Source organism: Caretta caretta, chromosome 8 (genome assembly GCF_965140235.1).
Source record: "Caretta caretta isolate rCarCar2 chromosome 8, rCarCar1.hap1, whole genome shotgun sequence".
NCBI classification, from domain to species: Eukaryota; Metazoa; Chordata; order Testudines; family Cheloniidae; genus Caretta; species Caretta caretta.
This window is the reverse complement of record NC_134213.1, coordinates 11262236-11283471: the sequence shown is the minus strand read 5'-3', so window position 1 is coordinate 11283471 and position 21236 is coordinate 11262236. Positions and strand designations below refer to the sequence as shown.

Sequence of the window (21236 nt, the reverse complement as noted above, 5' to 3'; positions counted from 1 at the left end):
TGTTTCAATTTGGTTTGTGTTCTGGCTTTGGTTTTATTCCCCATTTTTCATTCTACTATTACATACGCGTCTGACCAAAACTGTGAATGGCTTTATTCATTAGTCTGTAACCTTTTTTTAATGGCACTAACTATAAATATATACTTCAAATACTTCCTAAGAACAGGTTGCATTTTTTATAAAAGACTTTATTCTGCAGACTTTTTAAGAGTTTGTAGAGAAAGCTAATATTGCTACATCCATTCCGAACAGATATCTGATCTTGGCATTACTCTATGTAATAATAGTACTTTACATTTAAACAATGCTTTATAGCCATGGATCTGACAGGCATGGGGGCATAAATCTAGTCAATTCTCCTTTTGCAGCAGGCTGTGTGTGTCAGGCGCTTGCAGAAGGAAATTAGGATTAGCTAGTTTCCTCCTTCAGCAAACTCTGGATACATCATAGGGAGCTGTCTGGAAAGGGAAATTTACTAGGATTATGTGATCCTAATCAGTTTCCTTTTATAGCCAGATCCACTTGTGAAGGCAAGAGTTTGCTGCAGAAGGGCATCTGCAATATCTTTAATACATGGAGCCAGAAAAGCAGGCACAAAGGGGGTGGATGCGCGCGCATATGTTTATGCTTTTGAGATGGAGAGTTTAAAAAGACATGAAAAGGAAAGGAAACACAAAGGAAAAGTGGTGAGAGGCCAAAAAGGAGAATATTAATAAGGAAACCAGGAGAGAGAGAGAGGAGCAGGGAGAGTAAGAGGATAAGATATTAAATATAAAATTCTGAAAATAAAAATTAAAGATGTGAATATTTTGCTTAAGTTTCTTCAGTGTAATAATATCTGTGGTCTGGAATTTTAAAGAGAGGGCCAAATATGGTCCATCTTATTCATGCAAGGGGTCTTATTGATGTCTGTGGCCCACATGCTCAAATATATTTAGGTATTTCAATGGGAGATAGGCACCAAAATACCTTTGAGGATATGGGTTTCAAAACTCTCTGAAGTCAATGGGGAGTCTTCCCAGTGACTTTAAAGGGCTTTGGATCAGGCCCCATTATACCCATCAAGTAAGTAGGGGAGTAGGTGTGTGTATGGTGCGTGCGCTACAAAGCAGAGTGCCAGCCCTTTTTGTCCACTTCACTCTGCTTGATGCGATATCACATTATATGAGTCTTCGAACAGTAACGTGGTTTAGAGCCCAATCCAGCGAACACTTAGTACCTAGCAAGCTTACTGCCATGAGTTGTCCCATTGACTTGCAACTTACTATTTGCAGGATCAGGCCCACGGCACATTGCTCAGCTAGCTGTGCATACTGACAGTGATCTTCTGTCATCCACAAGACTTTGACTTGTTAAGGGAACATGCCCAGGAACTAGAATTTGAACAGCTGCTTTGTGTTTCCTGAAATAACAAAATAACTAAGCCTTGACTTGTGGCTGGCATCACCTCTCTCCAGCTCATGCATTCTGCCGGCATGATGACTTACACAGTCAGTTCCCTGTGGAATGGTGAATATGAGAAATGGTCTCCTGTATCACCATCTGTAAGGGGACCATGTGCAGACACACAAGCTGAAAACTAAGAGACAAGTGTGGAGAGGATGAGGAATTGGCAGGGGACAAACTTAGCCCCAAATTCCATTTTTTTGTCATCTGTGGAGCTTCCCAAGTGAGTAAAGTGAGCAGGATTTGGTCCACATGACCTTGTCAGTTTTATTATTAAACTGGGGCCCAGATCTCAGCTTGTGTAAATCAGAATTGCTCCACTGAAGTGAAATGGAGTTATGTTGATTTAAAATCAGCTGCTTTTTTCTCTAACAGTTTGACTTGATCCTGCCAGGTGCTGAGTTACCTCAACTCCAATGTTTCACTGGTTGAGTCCCTTTATTCCTATGTTAGCTATCTACCAGTTAAATTGGACATTTTCAGAGTCCTCCTTTCCAGAAGCAGCTTTGTCTCACTGTCTAGGAAATGCAGTACAAAAATAGCAAACAACTAAAAAGTAAATCCCTATGGTTTCATTTGGCTGGTTCAATTTTTTGTTTTAGCTTGTTTGTTTAGTCTGCATAGGTACTATCGTGTTTTCTAATTTCCATTGTCACCTGTTGATGGTGATGGGAATTTTCCATGATCTTACAAATGTCCAAAGAATAAAATAAACGAATGTCTATTTAATGGCCTTCCACATCAATTTGTTCATTTGTTAGAATGTAGTCCACTGAAATTAAAACAAGCAGAGCCTGAAAAGTCCTCAAAAATTCTTCAGTGCTACTATACGGAATGAGCTCTGTATCAATGAAAGTTGAAGGTAATCTGGGAAAACGTAGCACTTGATGTCAGCACAACTCCCAATGAAGATTAAAGTTAGAGGGAGATTAAATACTTTCTGGAAATGAATGTGGCTGTATTGACTGTATATACTTTATAATTACCGGATTACTAGAACATAATTGTGGCCAGCCATGTATAACTTGTTAATGCTATGCTGTTGATCCAAATTTAGTGTTTTCCATGTCAATTTCTCCAGAAATTGGTTGGAATAGTTTTTCAGAAACTCTCCAGAAATGGCCACCAACCTCCTGCTCTTCCTATGCAGCTCACACAAAAATGTCAACAATATTTATGATCTAAACAGTTCAATCCTTCCAGCCATCAGATTTGTTTACCACAGAAAAAGCTTGCCAAATAATGTCTTTATTATTGCTAAAGGCTTCTTCTGTTTGGCTTGGTGATACCTCTTAAGATGCATTAGATTCCTCTCTTCTGTTTAAGCAGCTGCCATTTCTAGCCATGGCTTAGTCTAAAAATGTGTATTTGTGCCTTTGTGTGAGTGCTGGGTCATATATGACTGTTTCTAGAGTATTCATATCTGAGTGCATGGAAAGTCAATTGGGAACGTATTTCCATTCAACCTTAACATCTATCTGCATGTCTAAAAGCAACGGGTAAAAGGAGCGCAAGAGAGAATGATAGTAATTTAAAAATAACCCCCCAGGGATGGTTCCAGCAGCTGGGGCTCCCTGGGGCATGGGGGAGTGCTGGCCATTCCTTTGTTCCCCGTACTGAGGGCCCAGGCGTGGACTGTCCTAGGAGCTTCTCTACACTGATCCGAACATCCCTCTTATGCATGGGGAGCCACAAAGGGCTGCTATGCTGGCTTTGCACAGGTAAGAGTTAGTAATCAGAAAGTGAGAGGCGACGTCTACACTAAACAATTATGTCGACCTAACTTACGCTGACATACAGCCACCAGCGTTATTAAAGCGCTTATGTGCGGGCACACTTGACTCTTTGTGTCAGCAGTGCACATCCTCCCTAGGAGCGCATGTATCAATCGGATTGTCAGCGTGGGGCATTGTGGGTCAGCTCCCGGAGGCCAGTAGCAGTCGACCAAGCTACGCTCATGCTGTGTTGACCTAATTACATTGACCATGGCTCTATGTTGCCCGGGGAGGTGATGTTACAGAGGCACTTGTGTCGGCAGGAGCCAAATTTAAGTGAAGACACTTCCCCACTAAGGTTGATGCCAGGCAGCTTATGTCAACATAACCATGTAGTGTAGACCAGGCTAGAGAGAGAGAAAGACTTCAAACCCCACTTGCCATAAGTAAAAACACAAACCTGGAAATATATTTAAGGGGGGGAAAAGCCACATGCCAATCTGACCTGAAAGTCAGTGGAAAATGAGGGGCTTTATTGTATGTTACACAGATGCATGCTCAACCTGGCCCTATGTAATGGGCAAGGGAAGATGCCCTGACATCACGCTCAGTGGCAGCTAATCACAGGAGGAAGCTGGTCCAGGAGGTGGGATATAATCGGCGTGTGTGTTTTTTGGCTCTCTTATCACTTCAGTTCTTTCTCTCCCTTGATTGCCAAGCCAGAGCACGATGCTAACACCTGGTTACATGTTCATATGGCTTGGGATCCGCGGCGGGGGTGGGAGCTGCGCTCCCCGGCCCGGGGGCAGCGCGATCCCATTCCCCGGCCCCGCCCCGTGCCCGGCCCCGCTCCGTCCCTCCGGCTCGTATTTAACCGCGGCCGGCCGCCCGGCTGGGGTCTCACTTGCCCCGCCTGCTCCTGCCCCGTCCCCGCGGCGCGCTATGGAGCGCGGCGTGCTCCTGCTGGCGCTGGCCTGGGCTCTGGGGGTGACCCTGTCCGGGGCAGCCAAGAGCCCCTACCAGCAGGTCCTGCAACACAGCCGGCTGCGCGGCCGGCAGCACGGGTAAGGCGGGCCCCCTCGCTCCGCTGGCCGCGCGTCTGCAGCCCACTCCGGCCGCCCTGCTCCGCAGCGCCTGGCCGCGGACCTCTGCCGGCGGGGGACGGCGTCCGCCCCGAGCGGCGGGGCTGGGTGGAGGATGCCCGGGCGCCGGGCTCGGCCGGACGGTAGATGGGTGGGCTTGAGGCCAGTGATTCATTCCTGCAGGGCCGGCCGGCCTCCCAGGTGCAGTGAGCTGCCTCCCTCGCCGCTGCAAGGCGAGAGAGAGAGAGACTGACCAGCCGCAAGACCGGTCAACTCCAAGGGAAACTATCCGCCCTGGATAGCTAAGGGGTCAGGGCTTAGTTATCCATCCCCCTGTGTTTGCAAGTACTGAGGTAGATGCTGCTTAGTCGGTTTAATCATTTTATTGGTACAATCAGACTTAGAAGCATACAGTGAAATATACTCGAATGAGATGCTGCCTGTAATCAATCAGGACTCTCAGAAGTGAGTGTATGCATGCCCATATATAACATTTTATTTATATAGAGGGAGAGGTGTGTGTACACACCTTTTGAAACTTATATATATAGAGGTCTGTGTACACACCTTTTGAAACTCAGAGTGCGCTAGGATGAACACATCGGCTACAACCCGGAATAATGGTAGAGACGCCAACATTCAGCTTATCTCCAGTAGTGTTAATCACTAAAATACTGCAGGATGTACTGTTGTCACCTGTGGACAAGCTTAATCTTTCTGTGCCCCCAAAGTAGGAAAGAATTTGTTGAAAAATATTGACCATAACGACATTTCGATGGGACAACAGGCAATTCCAAAGTTTGTAAGCTGCCTCTCTTTTCCACCTAATGTATCTCAGAGGGGTTTCAATAGCTTTATTAATGGTTGTAAGGCGCCCTGAGCTGCTAAGAGGAAAGGTACTTACATACAAGCAAAGTTATATGGATGCTGTTGTGTTGAACAAATGTTTGCAAAACTAATAATATGATACTGTATGACAGGTTTCAGAGTAACAGCCGTGTTAGTCTGTATTTGCAAAAAGAAAAGGAGTACTTGTGGCACCTTAGAGACTAACCAATTTATTTGAGCATGAGCTTCCAATGAAGTGAGCTGTGGCTCACGAAAGCTCATGCTCAAATAAATTGGTTAGTCTCTAAGGTGCCACAAGTACTCCTTTTCTTTTTTCATGATACTGTATATTTATTTAAATATAAACCATAGTGAGAATGTGTCACAAAATAACAATAACAGATTTTACATGTGTCTTATTTTTCCCTTTAGTGCCTTGGTATTGCACGGGCCATTTTAGACCAGTTTACAGTGTTATATTTCTGTACTACTCATAAAAGAATTTCTGTTTAGAATGGCCCTTCATGGCCAGGACTTTATTGTCTGCTTTTGTCTATAAAGACTTTGGCACAGTTCTGATGCTAGACTAGTGGCTCCTTGGGGCAGGGACAATCTTTTATATTTGTGCCTGCAGACCACCAAGAATGTTATCCACATCATGCAAAATCAAGACGACAGCATCTAAACAAAGCATGAGAAAGAGAAGGTGTTTGTAGTGAATTTTACATGGTGTGTTTGCATGATGTTTTAATTTGTCTTACATTTTGTTGATCTGCGGAGTTGAAATTTTCCATGTCTATTTCTGGTTTAATTTTATTTTTACATATTCTGAAGTAATGTCAGACAGATTTTAAAGGACTTTTTTCCCCTGAGCAACTGTAGCATTTCATGAAATCTTTTCAATAGATCTTAAAAGCATTCTTGACAAAAGTAATCCGTTCTTTAGTTATATGCTTCTCAAAGAACATCTAAAAATGTGTATAGACGTCTTCTCCTGGATTGGTAACACACTCGGTACTGATGCTGGTTCTGTTGACACAGATGCATTGTTAGCTATAACACTAACTGTGAAATCTGTAGTTTGTGACGCTGAGTCACATCTGTCTTGAGATCTGACTGAGAATCTCATTGAATCTTGAAAAGGGTACAAAATTCACATGACTCACCATTGCAACATGATATTGATTAAAGAGAAGCTACAGGTCAGATGGGTAGTTGGAGACAAGGCCACAAAAGGTGGGTTTTTTTTGTTTTGCTTTGTTTTAAAAGAAAAAATGTTGAAATATTGCAATCAACATGTCACCTGGAAACTAGATCAGCTGTTGTAAAACCAGTATATTAGTTTGTGTTTTAATGAGACCTAGAACCTTAACAATGAGTTCTAGAAGCTATTGCTTGCAATGTTGCCCTCCATGTACATATGCCTTGAAACTAAACAATAGCCAAATTCTGCCAATAACTTTAAGATGAAAGTGTGCAAATAGGACTTTAGTAACTTACCAAGCTTACCTTCATTTAATGTATTTTCCCTCTGACTCTTCATTTCTGGAGACAGAGGAGAATGTTGTTGCCAGTACAATCATTAGAAGTAGAGGCACGCTTCTTCCACTGCTTTCCTAGCAGCACCGGCATCTCTGAGGGAGAACAAGAAGCGAGTGTTTATGGATGAAGTGAATCACATGCTGATGTAAATCCTGCATAACTAAAAGCAGAATTTGGCCCACTCGTCCCTTTCTGATGGACAGAGCTTTACAAAAGCAGTTCAGTTTTATCAGTATCAAGTAAGAGCAAACTGAGTATTTGGATGCCAAGGTATGGATGTGTCAAACATGTAGCAATAGAGAAACAAGTAAAGGATTCTTGGACATAAAGTACATCCATGTATCATTAGCAGAGAACTTAAAAGGGCCAGATTCTGTTACCCTTACTCATGTTGTATATCACCTTGCTCCATGAGTAGTTCTATTGAAGCCAATAGTACTAATTGCATAGGAAGATCCTACTCAATAGGAGTAAGGGAGACAGAATCTGGAGCTACAGAAATAAGTGACAACTTTTGCACATTTTTTTTAAAAAGTGAACAGGGGCAGATCTGTGAGTGGGGCTGCAGTTAAGAATTGTGGAAGGTAAATTAACACCAACATAGAAATATTTGCTTGGAAAAAGTATTGAGGGACAATAATGCATTTCCGCTGTCATAAAATAGGTAGTGACTTACTCCATTGAAGGCAGGTAGGTAAATCATTATGATCGAACTGCATATTATTTTTGGAAGCATCCACGATGTGCTAGGCTGTTTCCAAACTTTCAAGGCCAGTCCCTACTCCAAGGATATCTGTTAAGGACTGACTGGCGAGAAGCACGTGATAGACGAAAGGAAGCAATTTATATATGTCAACTTGTTTCACTGTAAATTGTTGCACAGCTAAAGTAAGGGACTTAAGTACAGACAGTGTAGAGAACTGGCAGATTCATTTAAATCTAAACTGGGCAGAACACTAGAATATACATTGCAACTACTCCAGCTTTGTTATGGGGATCACGGAAAACACAGAGCAGTGTTTTTTTTGTTTTTGTTTTGTTTGTTTTTCTTTCCTGGGGCTTGATTTGAGCCTGCATGGCATTGTACTGATAAATCAAAACCTGAACAGCAGCAGCATGTAGCTTCAGTATTTTAGCTTTACAAAAGGTAATTGGGTAATATGAAAACAGTACTCGGAGTACAAAGTATTTCTTCACCAGCCTCTTAACAAGTAGGAGACCATTCCAAAGGATGCAGAAGAAATGATAAAACTAGTTCTCCAGTAGCTAGACACGTAAAGGATGAATCCTGGAGGGGATTGACCAATCAAATGGACACTGAAATCTCGGAGCTCTTTGGTTGTCATGTATTAGTAACCAGACTTGCTCACTGCAATATGGGAGTAGCCACGGTAGGCTGAGTCAGAAGCTGCAGGAATGTCTGTGGGTTGTATTTCTGGGGCGGGATCCTCCACTGGTGTCCATTGGCATAGCTGCACTGATGTCAATGAGGCTAGGCCAAGCTACACCAACTGAAGAGCCGGCTGTGTGATTTATTTTTAGTAGTTTTTAATTTTTTTTTTCCCCTGCATTCCTAACATTTGGCACGCAAAGTGCAATGAACACTTTCAAGCAGAAATGCATTCTTTTTATTGGAAATGGCAGAAGTTATGGAAGCTGTGAGTGAGGGACTGAGAGCCCTCAACTTCCATTGGCTTCAGTGGGTGGCGAAAGTGCCCAGCACCTAGCAGGACTGGGCTCTGTCTCTATAGATGAAAGCTGTGGCGAGATTAAAAATGACTTACTGAAGAGAAGCCACGCTCCCACTGAGACTGGCAGTGGATTTAGCAAACATATAGTAGAACCTCACAAAGTCATACTAATGACTGGGAGACCAACCACTGGAGAACTGAGCTTTTGTGTAACAGTGAGAACACGAATCATGCAGGTGGGGGAGGACGAATCAATACTACACCACAACCTCTCCTGTGTTCATTTGGACAAGTAAGCATTGTTCGTAATACCTCCAGAGCATATGTGCAAACAGGCTGGAGTAGTATATTTTGCTGGAGTAAGTCTACGTAACAGGAGACCACTGTGATTTGTTTCTCCCCACACCCCACTCCAGGTTTATGGCTCAGTGAATTACAGCTCAGCTGACTCCTGTCAGGTGCAGAGCACCTCTTGGGTGCTGGCACTCAGTGCTCTGCAGGAGTAGGCCATTAGTAACCCGCTGCTGGAGTTATTGGGAACTGACTGACGAAAGTAAACAATGTATTTGAGCCGAGTTACATTCAGAGCTTGACTCTGAATGGTGCTGAGCATCCACAGCTCCTGTTAACTTAGCTCTGAGTTGTGGGTGTTCACCACATCTAGGGATCAGGACCCAGAGGCGGTAGTTTGTGGGGAAACATCCCATCCCTAAAGGCAACAAACTCTACTGCCAGAATTCACCATCCTTTTGTCCATATCTTGCTACTCCTGAAATCCTCATAGGTTAGTGTACAAACCTATATATGGATCCTATTCATCAGTTAGCAGGGACTCTTTGGAACGTGCTCTAGCCTGTGAGATGCTGAGCACTTTGGCCCTGATCCATTGACTTCCGTGGTACTAGTCATGTGCTTAAAGTTAAGCATGTGCTTAAGTGATTTGCAGGATTGGGGCCAGAGTGCACGGACCCTTGCGGGATAACTGATGGATACTATCAACATGCTCATATTAATCCATACTGTGAAAAAGTTAGTGCTGAAACAGTAGCACACGTTAACTATTAGTAACACAACAATTCTAATTTTATGTACAAAATAGTTCTAGTTTAATCTTCAGCTAAGGATCCTGATATTTTTAATTTAAAAAATTATTTTTTTGGTTACGTTTATTTAAATATCTTAACACTGTTATCTACTCTGTCAAGTCTTTATCCAAAGCTTATTTTCCTTTGCGAGTTGGTGTCCGTAGTGGAAACACTGATGCAAGTGTAATTTTAGCTGTCATTTTTTACTGTTGAGGGGATGGAAAAGGTCAGGTTTTTGCATTCCGGAAAGAAAAAAGTCCTGGCTTGATGAAGGGAGAGCTCTTTCTCAGTTTAATTTATAGTCCTCCTTATACATTCTGATCTCTTAGAAAGATAAATTGCAGCTATAAAATATTCCTCCTTCATAAAAATCAAAGTGCTGCTTTCAGGCCTACTGTCAATGGGGTGTCTCTTAATGTTACATGTCTGAATGAGGGAGAAACTTACAGTATCTTTTCTGTCTTTGTTTATCTATAGCCCTAATGTGTGTGCTGTGCAGAAGCTTCTTGGAACAAACAGGAAATACTACACAAACTGCAAACAGTGGTACCAGAGAAAAGTCTGTGGAAAATCAACGTAAGTACTTGAGAGTATCTAGAATCTCACTAGAAAGCTTCAGTATGGATACACACATTAGGCTTTTTTGGCTCAAAACAAAGTGTTCTGAAAAAGAAACAGCTGTTGTTAAACATGCTGGACATGGAATTACAATGTAGGGCTTCTTGTTTATATGTACTTCAGATCAATTTAATTAAATGCTGTTATCAGCATTCTACTTGATTTTTTTTAAACAGTGCATTTTGGGGAAAGGCACTCATACTTATCAGACCTTGTATCATGTGCTAATTGGAATGAATGGTCAGACACAAACTACTGCTTGACTCTCAAGAATTGAGAAGTCCTTGGAAAGGTAAGGAAGGGCCACTTGTTCTGAGGCCTTAAATGCAATTTAAGTAGTGTCCTATCCTTGGCACTAATGTGTTAATTTTGCTCTTGGTGAATTAAAAACATGTGGAGCCTTCTTATTTCTTATGCATTATACATTGAGTCTTCAGCATTCATTCCCAAACAAATCTTTCTGACTCATGATTTCTCATCTGTAAAGTTTTGATAGTGATCCTCAAGCACTTTGATATGTTAAGGATGGGAAAGGGCTACATAAATCTAAAGCCCAATTATTTATTATAAATTGGGGTGTATTTTTCTGCATTTACAGAGCTCTCAGTGCTGTAATGAAGTATGTACAGGTGTTACCTGGTACCTAACTGTTCATCTCCCAGATCTAGAGATGCTTCTATCTAAAGAAGTGGCTCAAAGCTGATGGATGTTGGGAACAACATAAAATGCATCTACATATGTAGATTTTTGGGTGAAGGAGAAAAAATGAAGTGAGAAGGTGCGGTCAGATTAAGACATAGTTTCCTGATGACTCTTTCAGGAAAAATTAATTAGGCTTTCAGATCAGTTCTGTGCCCCAACCTGCAAATATTAATCTTCAACTAGCCGTTGCATAAAGTAATCTATTTAACCAGCCCCAGCACATTCTTTTGAAAGGTGCAGTCTTCACATAATTTAATAACGTGTATGCCCTGCTTCCTGCCGGACTTGAGATGAAGTCTGTCTCTCTTCCAAGAGACACAAACCTTTGCAAGGTCACACAAGCCCCAGAAAATCATAATTTGGGTCTGAGGTAGCTTCACAAGCTTCTGGAAGACAAATGCTAGTCGGAGGGCTTTGTGTTCTAGTTCTGGGTTTTCTAGCACCAATGTTAAACAAAGGTTTCCATGCAAATTTAAAATAAATGCAAGAGTTGAAATGAGAGGATTAGCAATTTCTACTGGACTGAGCTCATGTGTCGTAAATCATTTTATCAAGAGAACTGACATCAAATCACCCAGATGTTTGTGAGAACATTTGGGAAAGTATTTTACTGCCCAGTCCAGTATGGAACCAAGTCTTTTGGGATGTCTTAACTGTCTCGAGTTCAAAGAAAATAAACTCTTTCTTTGCTAAACAGCAAACTCCAAGATCTTTCACAGTGTCTACCTGAATGGACAAACTGGAGTTTAAGTTGGCTTCTAAAGAAAACAGTAGATTGGCTCAACTGGATGTACTGAGCCTCAGTTCGGTTCCCTGTGTTAATTGTATAGTGAAGAGGTCGGAAAACCAGAAATTGCCACTTAACACAGTTTCTGGACTTTCAGCATATTTCCATCTGATTCATCTAAAGGAGGGGAATCCTTAGTCTTTACGTGGAGATACTGTAACTCATTAAAACTGGAGGAGGACTATATTATCTCACTGAAAATATAAATGGTTTCACTCATCTATACCAAAATGTTTACTACAGCAAGAGTATACAATAATGCACAAAAACCTCAGGAAGAGCAAATCTAGATGACTCTCGGGATTAGCAGTGCTACAGCACCTCATACCTGAAGCATGCCAGCTTCAGGGTCGATAACCATGACCATCTGACAGCTACATGGTGGCCTTTGTGAAATGAGTTTGACTTGAATCACGTTCCAGATAGATGAGTCTTCACGTCACCTACCCACAATCCTATTCGATGCTATTGGCAGTTTTAGCGGAGAAAACCATATCTCTGAGGGCAGGATTGTGCCACACATGTATCTGTTGGTGAGCCCTTATTTCTGTGAGTAGTCCCATTAGAAGTAAATTAAACTACTCCTGGGAATATAGGGTCACCAATGTAAGCATCAACATATCATCACAAGAGGTCTCCAAGTTAACACATAATGTCTGTTGGGGATACAGAGGTCTGATAGCTTTGCTATTAAAGTTTCTGAGTATGAATTCAGACAAGTCACCAGCACCGCTGGGAGGTGAAGACCGACATGGATGTCTTCAACTTTTGAATGAACAGGAAATTGAGACCCCAGAAACATTAGCAAAGAAAAACTCTATTTGAGTTTGCTAGATCTCCCCAAAAAGGCACTGAAGTAAGGGATAGCTGAACATACCAATGGTTTCATTCATAGCTCAGATAAGACCAGATGATTCTTCTTAACATCAGTCTTTGTGGCTTCACCCAAACTCCTAATACAAAGATATTTTAGCCTGGAAGATGTGGGGGTGCCAATACTAACTGAGGAAGCAATGACTCTATTGTACAAGAAGCATTTCTAGTACCAGGATTTGGCTCCCCAGACCCCCTCCTCCCCAAGAATAATAATTAAAAAAACAAACACAGGGGTGGGGCAATGAGAAATGTGCATGTGTAAACAGGGCTGACTAGCAGAGTCAAGGTCAGCTGTATGAAATGGAGAGGAGAACTAATAATGTCCATTTTCTATTTTAGCACTGCATACTGCTCCCAGCCCCCATCATTCTCTGAGAGATGCAGAGTTTGCTTCCTCCCCAAGTGGACAAAAGGTGTAGGGTCTGTCCCTAGCCTGGCAGATTCTGGGGTGTCTTCATGAGGCTTGTGCCTCCATGCTGGCTCTGATAGCGCCCCTCCCTGGCTGAGGCTCCCAGTGGTTCTACATATCAAAGGCGATGCAGGCTAGGGCTAGATTACAATTTCCCTGGTAAAGTCCATGGGAGGCTAAGAGCCCATCCCCAGCTTGCTCACTCCCACTGACCCATCCTATCTCCTTCCTTCTTCCTCCCACCCTCGCTGTGGATGCTGGATGAATGAAGACTGTTCCACCAGCTTTGCTGAAGTGGCTGAGACCCCTTAATGCGTGGCGTGGGGTGGGGGCGGGCAAGTTTGATGTGGCCCATGATTAGGAGATATAGAATTATACATTTAAAAGGGAATACTTGTTTTGACGTCCCCTCCCCTTTTTTTCACATAGTAGATGTGACCTCCACAGGGAAGTGTCTTCAGCAAACATCTCTGATTAACACTGTAGTGCTGGACCCAGGTGGGAGAGTGTATCAGGGAAGTAGGCCTCATGCTCTAAGCAAGTTGCATTAGGTGCTTGGATTTTTACCAAACATTGAAATAAGACCCCCGTACCCATCTTGCCAAGCATGTACTTTGGAGAGATGTCAGTTGAAGACCATGTTTCCCAGAGAAAGCCGAGTCAAGATCCTCCGTGTGGATCAGAGAGGAGACTGTCGTCAGAATGAGACAGGTAGACAAGTTGTTTCAGCCCTGAAGTAATAGTAACTTCCACTCCCGGTAGGATAAGCAGGTTTACTTGCTTAGGTCCAGTGGAATGCAGTAGTAAAGGACCTGATTCTGCCACCCTTGCCTGCATTCAGTAATACCTGAATTCATGAGCCATTCCACTGATTTCAGTGGGCCTACTTAAGGAGTTGGGCCTGGTGCGCGTGCTCACACACACACACACACACACACACAGCGCGAGCATCTGTAAGAATACTATAGCAACTGGACAGGAAACATGGCTCTTACTAAACTAAAATTACTTGGCACTTAAGTTATCTTTGATTTTTATCGGGGGTAGCCGTGTTAGTCTGTATCCACAAAAACAACAAGGAGTCCGGTGGCACCTTAAAGATGAACAGATTTATTGGAGCATAAGCTTTTGTGGGTAAAAACCCCACTTCCTCAGATGCATGGAGTGAAAATTACAGATGCAGACTTAAATATACTGACACATGAAGAAAAGGGAGTTACCTTACAAGTGGAGAACCAGTGTTGACAGGGCCAATTTGATCAGGGTGGATGTAGTCCACTCCCAATAATAGATGAGGAGGTGTCAATTAGTATATTTATGTCTGCATCTGTAACTTTCACTTCATGCATCTGAAGAAGTGGGGTTTTTACCCACGAAAGTTTATGCCCAAATAAATCTGTTAGTCTTTAAGGTGCCACCGGACTCCTTGTTGGTTTTTGATTTCTATGTAACTTATTTGTGATCTCAGTCATTGGGAGATGAGTGGCTGGTTTATATGGCCAAGTTTCCTGTTTTTACATTTACAACCTGTATGTATTTTTGTAGCTGCAATTCCCAGTGGGTAGACTTAGCATTTACACATGATATGGTGGAATAGTTACATCCCTGAATGATCTACATTATTCCTGCACATAACTGCAGGCACAAAAGGGGAATCCAGGTTTTAAAAAATCTGGCCTGTAGATTTTTTGATATATGTATGTTGCCCCCGTCCTTCATTTTAGAAATCACATTATTCTTCTACATTAATGGTTTAAAACACAGCAGTAGTACTATGTTAGGGTCCACTCATGCAAATGTTACTGTGGGTAGTCTCATAGATATCAACGGACTACTTATGGTAGTAAGCACCTGCCTGGTGGAAAGTTCTTTGCAGGCTTTCATTCTTAAGTCATATCGTTTGGACCATGGCTGTAAAATACTTGAGCATATATGCAATACACTGTATCTGATTGATAATGGAAATTTCAACACATGTATCAAATGTGACTCCAACCATCTTGTCTGCTTCTTTGGTGTTCTACTCTTTGCTAAAGAATTGAATTGTCTTCATTGGAAGAAATGAGATGATGTGGGATAAGACAGTGGGTAAGATCTTCGTGCTGGTAATTAAGCAATTTTCCCCTTTTGGTTATGTAGTTAATCCAAAGGCAAAGGGGTATTTTTTTATCTGTCTGTATTTATATTTTCCTAAATCCAATGGCAGTACTATTAGAGCCTTATGCTTTTTGAATTATGGACATAATTAAACTCCTTACTTTTCTGTTAAGAACAGAGAGAGAGCCTGGATAACTTTGCTTTTTAAATCCTTCAAAAAATCATTGATCGTATGAAGCTGCCACTGACTGCTTTCCCGTGTTCCCATGCTGGTTTAACATTCTTCTTTTGGCTGACGTGATTTCTCCAGCTCAGGAAAAGACCAAGTCTCTGGTTCTCGTTATAAAACACAACATATGAGTTTGATTACAGAAAATTATTACAAATGGATCTTTATTTGGTAATGTATGCTTGAGCTTATTTTTATTACCTTGAAAAATGCACTTATTTTAATTTTGGACCCTAAGAACACAACAGCATGAAACAATGACTAATAAAAATGGGGAAGCTCAGCGTAAGTTTTACTGCATATTGAATTTTACAGTGTAGCCTTTTGAAACTAAAATCTGATTTAATAACTATAAAGATTTTACTTGAAACTACTTGACTGGGAGGGCAGGAAATTGTGGTCAGAAGGCATTAGAGAACGTATGACAAACGCTCTTTGTAGGACGGCATTCTGAGGGGGTTGCTTATTTAACCTGCATAGCTGGCACCAGCCTTGCTGAGATGTAATGAGCTGTAACCAACGCTCAGACATCATAAACCTGTACTGTATTTGACACATTCAAGTGCTGTCAAGTAGCATACCACCGGCTTGTTCTGTAAGTTGTGAAGTGTATTTCATGATTTTTGTTGTAAACTATGTAATGTGTAGCCATATAAGAACAAAACTTAACTGAATGCTTACACTGACTGTAAACACTCATACAGGCTCATATGGGACTATGTACATTATGGGCAAAATTCTGCCTAACTGGGTGGTTGCATGGATATAACAGAGGGCAGAATTTGGTCCTGTATTTGGAACATTCCATTTGCTAGAAATATCACTAAAACCCCTTGTGTCACACTTAACTTTCTGCAGTTTCATCTGCCTTGACATTAACAGTACAGCTGCCAACAACTGTTGCATCAATTAGCATGGGCACTTTTTTCCACTCTTAGCCAATGTCTCTCCTTGTGTTGTGTATTGTGATATACTGCAGTCTTCTTCCTTGCCTGCCCGACATGCTGTAGTTTCATTCCCAGTGGCATCATACAAGTGTGACACTTTGCTCCATGATAGACCTCTAGCAGGGTTAGGAGTGATGCAGCTCCCATCCAGTGTATGGCACTGAATGGGTTAAAACGCTATCCCTGATTAGGAGGTAGTTTCATCAAGTAATATGCTCTACCTGGGTCACAGCTGACTGTGGGAGAACATGGATGACTTAAGTGAGTTAGCAGGCCCTAGCTGGGAGATTGCCCAGGCATTTGAAAATGCATCTGAGCTGAGGTGGAAGCGAATGACCTCATTGTGCTGAGCCGCAGGGAGGTTTTTGGGAAGACCTTACCCTCTGAGCACTCATCGGTGTTGTGCGTAAGCAGAGCATGTTTTGTGTGTTGTTTTGTTTTGTGAACAGCCCAGGAGGGTGTCGGGTTATTTTCAGGTCCAGCCACAAAAGACCAAAGATCTCTAGGTCTAATTCATCCCTGGGGTAACTCCACTGAGGCCAGTCGTGTTACTCCAGGGATGGATTGAGCCCACGGTTCTTCACTGCCTTTTAAAATGTGCATATGTGGCACGCTCTAAGCAGAGGCACAAAAATTTAGACTGAAGATCTCATGAGCAAGCAAACCAAGCTGACTCCCTCCCCTGAACAGCTCCACATGCTCCCTGCCCTTTCCCCTTCTCACCCCAAAGGCAAAAGCTGGAGGAGGCAGGTGAGTCTTATTCCATGCCCTGAAGCACAGAACCTGGCTCTGGTGGACAAAGAGCCAATTTCACAGCCAGAGCCTTCCTCCTAATACCTTCCCTGCTTGTGTAACCTACACACCTCCTGGGTGTAGTGTTCTGTCCCATCTAGTGGCACCAAGACCACGTAGTGAGAGAGATTAATGAGTTTGCTCTACAGCCTTAGCTAAGAGGCAGTTGGCTTTCAGCTCATGCAGTAGAGGGTCATGCACTAAGCTTCAGAGGTCCCCACTTCAATCCCGCCTGCCGACATCTGGGGTCTGTCGGCGTTACACTTGCCGCTCCTAGATGCTTAAAGCCAAGGCCCATTAGTTGATCTCAACTGCTACAGTGATGATCTACCCCAGCTGACCTCCCCATGTGGTCTAGAGGCATCTGCTCAGATAGCCAGGATTTAAACCATTCAGGGCTTTTACAGATGAAAACCAACACCTTAGATTGCTCCGCCCCTGAGAAGCTAACAGGAAGTTAGGGGAGGCTCTGGAGAAGAAGTGCTTTTACTCCAGTCAGTACAGAAGGTGGGCTGTTCAGAAGTATCTAAGAAGGTATTGCGGCAACGCATTTGAGAGGTCACCACGGCATAGATACCAAAGATATGAGCACCATATAAAGACCTAGATTGACAGATATGGCTTCAGCAAATTCCGTGTTGGAGAGGAGGAATGTGCAGCATTTTTGCTTTTCCGGTTGATATGGAGCTGGTCACTCTGCAACAGAAGGTCAAAACTCTGCCCCTGATGGTTGGGCATCGATCACATGCTCTAGTCGGTCACTAGTTCCATTGGCCAGTGAAAGTATTTGGTGTCCTCTTGTTGGCTGCTGATGCCCCAACCCTGCCTCCCCAGGGATGTTGTAAGGGTAGCAAGTTTAAAAGTCAATATTTTACACAGCCCTGTAACTTTGCATGGTGCTTTACAGATGTGTCAAAAGAGGGATGGCACTTGCCTGGGGAAGGAAGAGAGAGACTCTCTCTCTCTCTCTCTTTCTCTCTCTCTGAGCTGCCCCTAGCGCCATTACCATATTGAGCCCCTCAACAGAGGGAGATGCTAACGGTCCTCTCCCTTGTGGGAAAGAGGCTGCAGCCTTTTCCTCTGATACAACTTCCCCACCCTCAGCAGCCTTTCCATTGCTGGGGGCAGCCTCCAGTGGGGTTTCCCTGGAATGAGTTCAAACCACATTCTGTGATGCGTATCAGCAGTTTCCTGCTCTGTTAGTCATAGCTCATTAATCTCCAGTCATTCTGTAAATAAACCTTTTAACAACTACATCAGAGCTCAAGAATTAGTTATGCTGAGCTTTGGAATGATTTCTGTTTAATCCGCTCCCTGTCTTTGATTATGGTGCTGAACTGAGGAACTGTCTAGACTTGAGTTAGTGTGTTTGGTGGAAAAAGGGAAATCAGAGTTACAGGGGTGGGAAAGAGGAAAGACAAAAGTGTGTGTTACTAATGACCATGGAAAGTAGGAGAACTGAGAGAAGTGGAACAGCAGGGTGTTAAGATCCCAAGTCGTCAAAGGAAGGAATTGCTTTAGGCAAATTCTTTCCCACATGGAATATATAATGTCTAGACAATCAGTCTGGATTTGCTTTGTAATTTTGTTAAGAAACCATGACACAAAATTTATTTGTTGCCGTCACAGAAGTGTGGGTATTTGTTTCATTTACTGACTCCTAATTACCCAGAGGAATTCTGTTTAAATTCAAGGCATTTCACTGTTTTTGTTGGGTTTTTTTTAAGAGTGGTCAAATGATGATGAATATCTGAGGGCTTTAGGGTTTTTGGGGTGGTTTGTTTGTTTTTAACCCAGCTCCTTGAAAGTCAGTTCTTGAGGGTCCAATGTTAGACTTGCCTCCAATCCAATTATACTCTGAAATTCTGCAGAGGGGGAAAGAGTATCTTGTAAGAGGAGTGTCTGCTCTTCTTCTTTATGGTGACACTAAGATCAAATTCAAATTGTTTTGTCCCCTTCTAACAGCTGTAAAGGTGACCATTAAAACAAACTTCAAAGACAAGTAAATTGGTAAATTCTGTGGGTTTTTTGTTGTTGTTGGTTGTTTATTCCCCTGGCCTCCCCCTTAACATAGACACATTTTCTTAAGGGGGCAGATCTGAAAACAACACTTCTGCCTACACTTATTTCTTAAACTGTAAAGTGGTACATGCAATGGGCTAGTTCCTCAGTTGATATAAATGGCTATAAGTCAGTGCAACTACATTGATTGACCCCACGTAAGGATCTGGCCCATTAGTGGATTATTTTGTTATAACAGATCAGGCAGGTTAAATGAAACCGACAGTTCTGTAATCAATCAGTGGTTCAGTCCTTGCTATAAATCCTTGGGACTTACTAATTGCTATCAGTGACTAGTTCACAAGTTGCAGTAATTTACACAGCTGCTGTAGATGTAAGTTTGCCACTTCCAATGATTTTTCTGGCCCCGCATGTCAGTGTGTGTGTATGAGAGATTGCAGACTCCATTCCCACTCATTGTAAATAACTGCAGTTGGTGAACTAATCTGCTCTAGCAATTAATAAAGTTGCAAAGCTTTGGGTGTAAATGAGCTAATGGCTTTTCTAAAGGGAAGAGTTGGGCTGACAACAGGGCTGAAAGAAAACACGAGGCTGCTTTGTTAGGGGAAACATGATGGAATTAAAACGTGTTATCCAAACAGTGATTAAATGTGGTTTACAAGCCCAGGAGATACCAGAATAGCTTGTTTTAATGTGCTAAAGTGAACTGGCGTTTCCAGTTTCATTCCTTACCAAGTAGACACAAGGGACTGTTACTGAGTGCTCCAGATATTATTTAAGATACATTAAAACAACAAGGAGTCCGGTGGCACCTTAAAGACTAACAGATTTATCTGAGCATAAGCTTTCGTGGGTAAAAACCTCACTTCTTCAGATGCCCCTTTAAGAGACATTGTAACTCAAAGCCAAACAAAGTAATTAAAACTACTAAAATTTAATAAAAGGAGTTTTCTTCTGCCTCAAATGTGTCATAATATTAGCGTACAGTGTCAATCGACTTATACTTTTCCTCCCCACCCATAGAATTCAGTTCTTGGCTTTATAAAAGAGAAATACAGTCTGAGTGATTATTACTAGTTCTAGAACATATGGCTGCACCTCCTGTGAGGAAGCAACATTGCATGGAGGCCACACTTGAATCCTGTATGTAGGCTTTTGGTACCCTAGTGTAGTATAGTTGTAACTATCTTGGGGTTCATTTAAATAACAAACCAGTGAATGGGAAAGGAATAAAACTTTAAGCAAACTGGCAGGCACCTCTGAACTGCTGCATGCAGCCATGTGCAGTGTTCCCAATCCCTGTCTTCAGGGTACATCTCCAAATTGCTATGTTCATAATACTGTCCCTTATGAGGGAGTGTCTCCTAAATTATAATCTTCTACAAACCTATCTCTACAATAGTTAGCATTGCATGCATCAACTGCCATTGCTCTATTCTCTAGGTGGTTGTTTAGGATGTGATATTTTGGTCGAAAATGGGGTGTCATGTATACTGCACAGTGATTAATTATATGGGATTGTATGAGTAAGGAGTGAAGGACTCACTTCCCTCCTCCTCCAGTGAATATGTAAGGGCTATAGAGGTGTGATCTGTTTATATAAAGGGACATTGACCGCCCCCACCCCCTTTCACAGTAAATGAAATACACAATGAACCCTTTTAGAGTAGCAGCTGTGTTAGTCTGTATCCGCAAAAAGAAAAGGAGGACTTGTTAGTCTCTAAGGTGCCACAAATTTATTTGAGCATAAGCTTTCGTGAGCTACAGCTCACTTCATCGGATGCATGCCGATGAACACCGTGGCCTCCATGAATATGAGAGGAGCAACTGGCTATTAAGGTGTAAGTTAAAGATCAATCAATGCCTGTTTACCATCCTTCTGTTTTTCCCATTGTTATGTCCCAGCATTAAGCTACTGAAACTGATGAGACTTCTTAACAATGAGCAACTAAGAGAAGACATTTTGTCAATTTCAGTCCCCTGGTGTGGGCCCGGGAGCCCAGTAGTGGAGCTGGCAGGGAGACCAGATAGAGTATACAGTGTGAATGCATGTGCTTCCAACTTGTGGGCATACACCTACTGTAATGCAGAGTAAGCAAAATCCAGTTGGCTAGTAGACTGGGATAGACCAAACCCAGGTGTGGTCAAGTGAAATATAATTACTTGGTCCCAGCCAGACAAGCGGCTTACCTCTGTTATTAGGGATGATGACCTGCCCTAAGGCCAGAAAAAAAAATTGGTTTCCTGCTTCTATTTTGTGTTTCACCAATTGTCTACTTGGCTAGAATTCTCCTTTAGGGATAAAGTGCACTTGGCTGATTAGGTGAAATGGATTCAGCAGTATATTTCATGTGTCCCTCTCCTCTCT

At 42.4% G+C, this 21236-nt stretch overlaps 1 protein-coding gene across 1 annotated transcript in view; it reads left to right on the top strand.

The window, feature by feature from the left end:
- The first annotated feature begins 3887 nt into the window (after nt 1-3887).
- TGFBI (transforming growth factor beta induced) overlaps nt 3888-21236 on the top strand; it is a 37662-nt gene continuing 20313 nt past the window's right edge. Inside the window, exons 1-2 of the mRNA XM_048861930.2 lie at nt 3888-4225; nt 9867-9965. Of these exons, the coding sequence (XP_048717887.2) occupies nt 3891-4225; nt 9867-9965 (434 nt within the window). The 5' untranslated portion in view covers nt 3888-3890. The remainder of the gene's footprint in view (nt 4226-9866; nt 9966-21236) is intronic.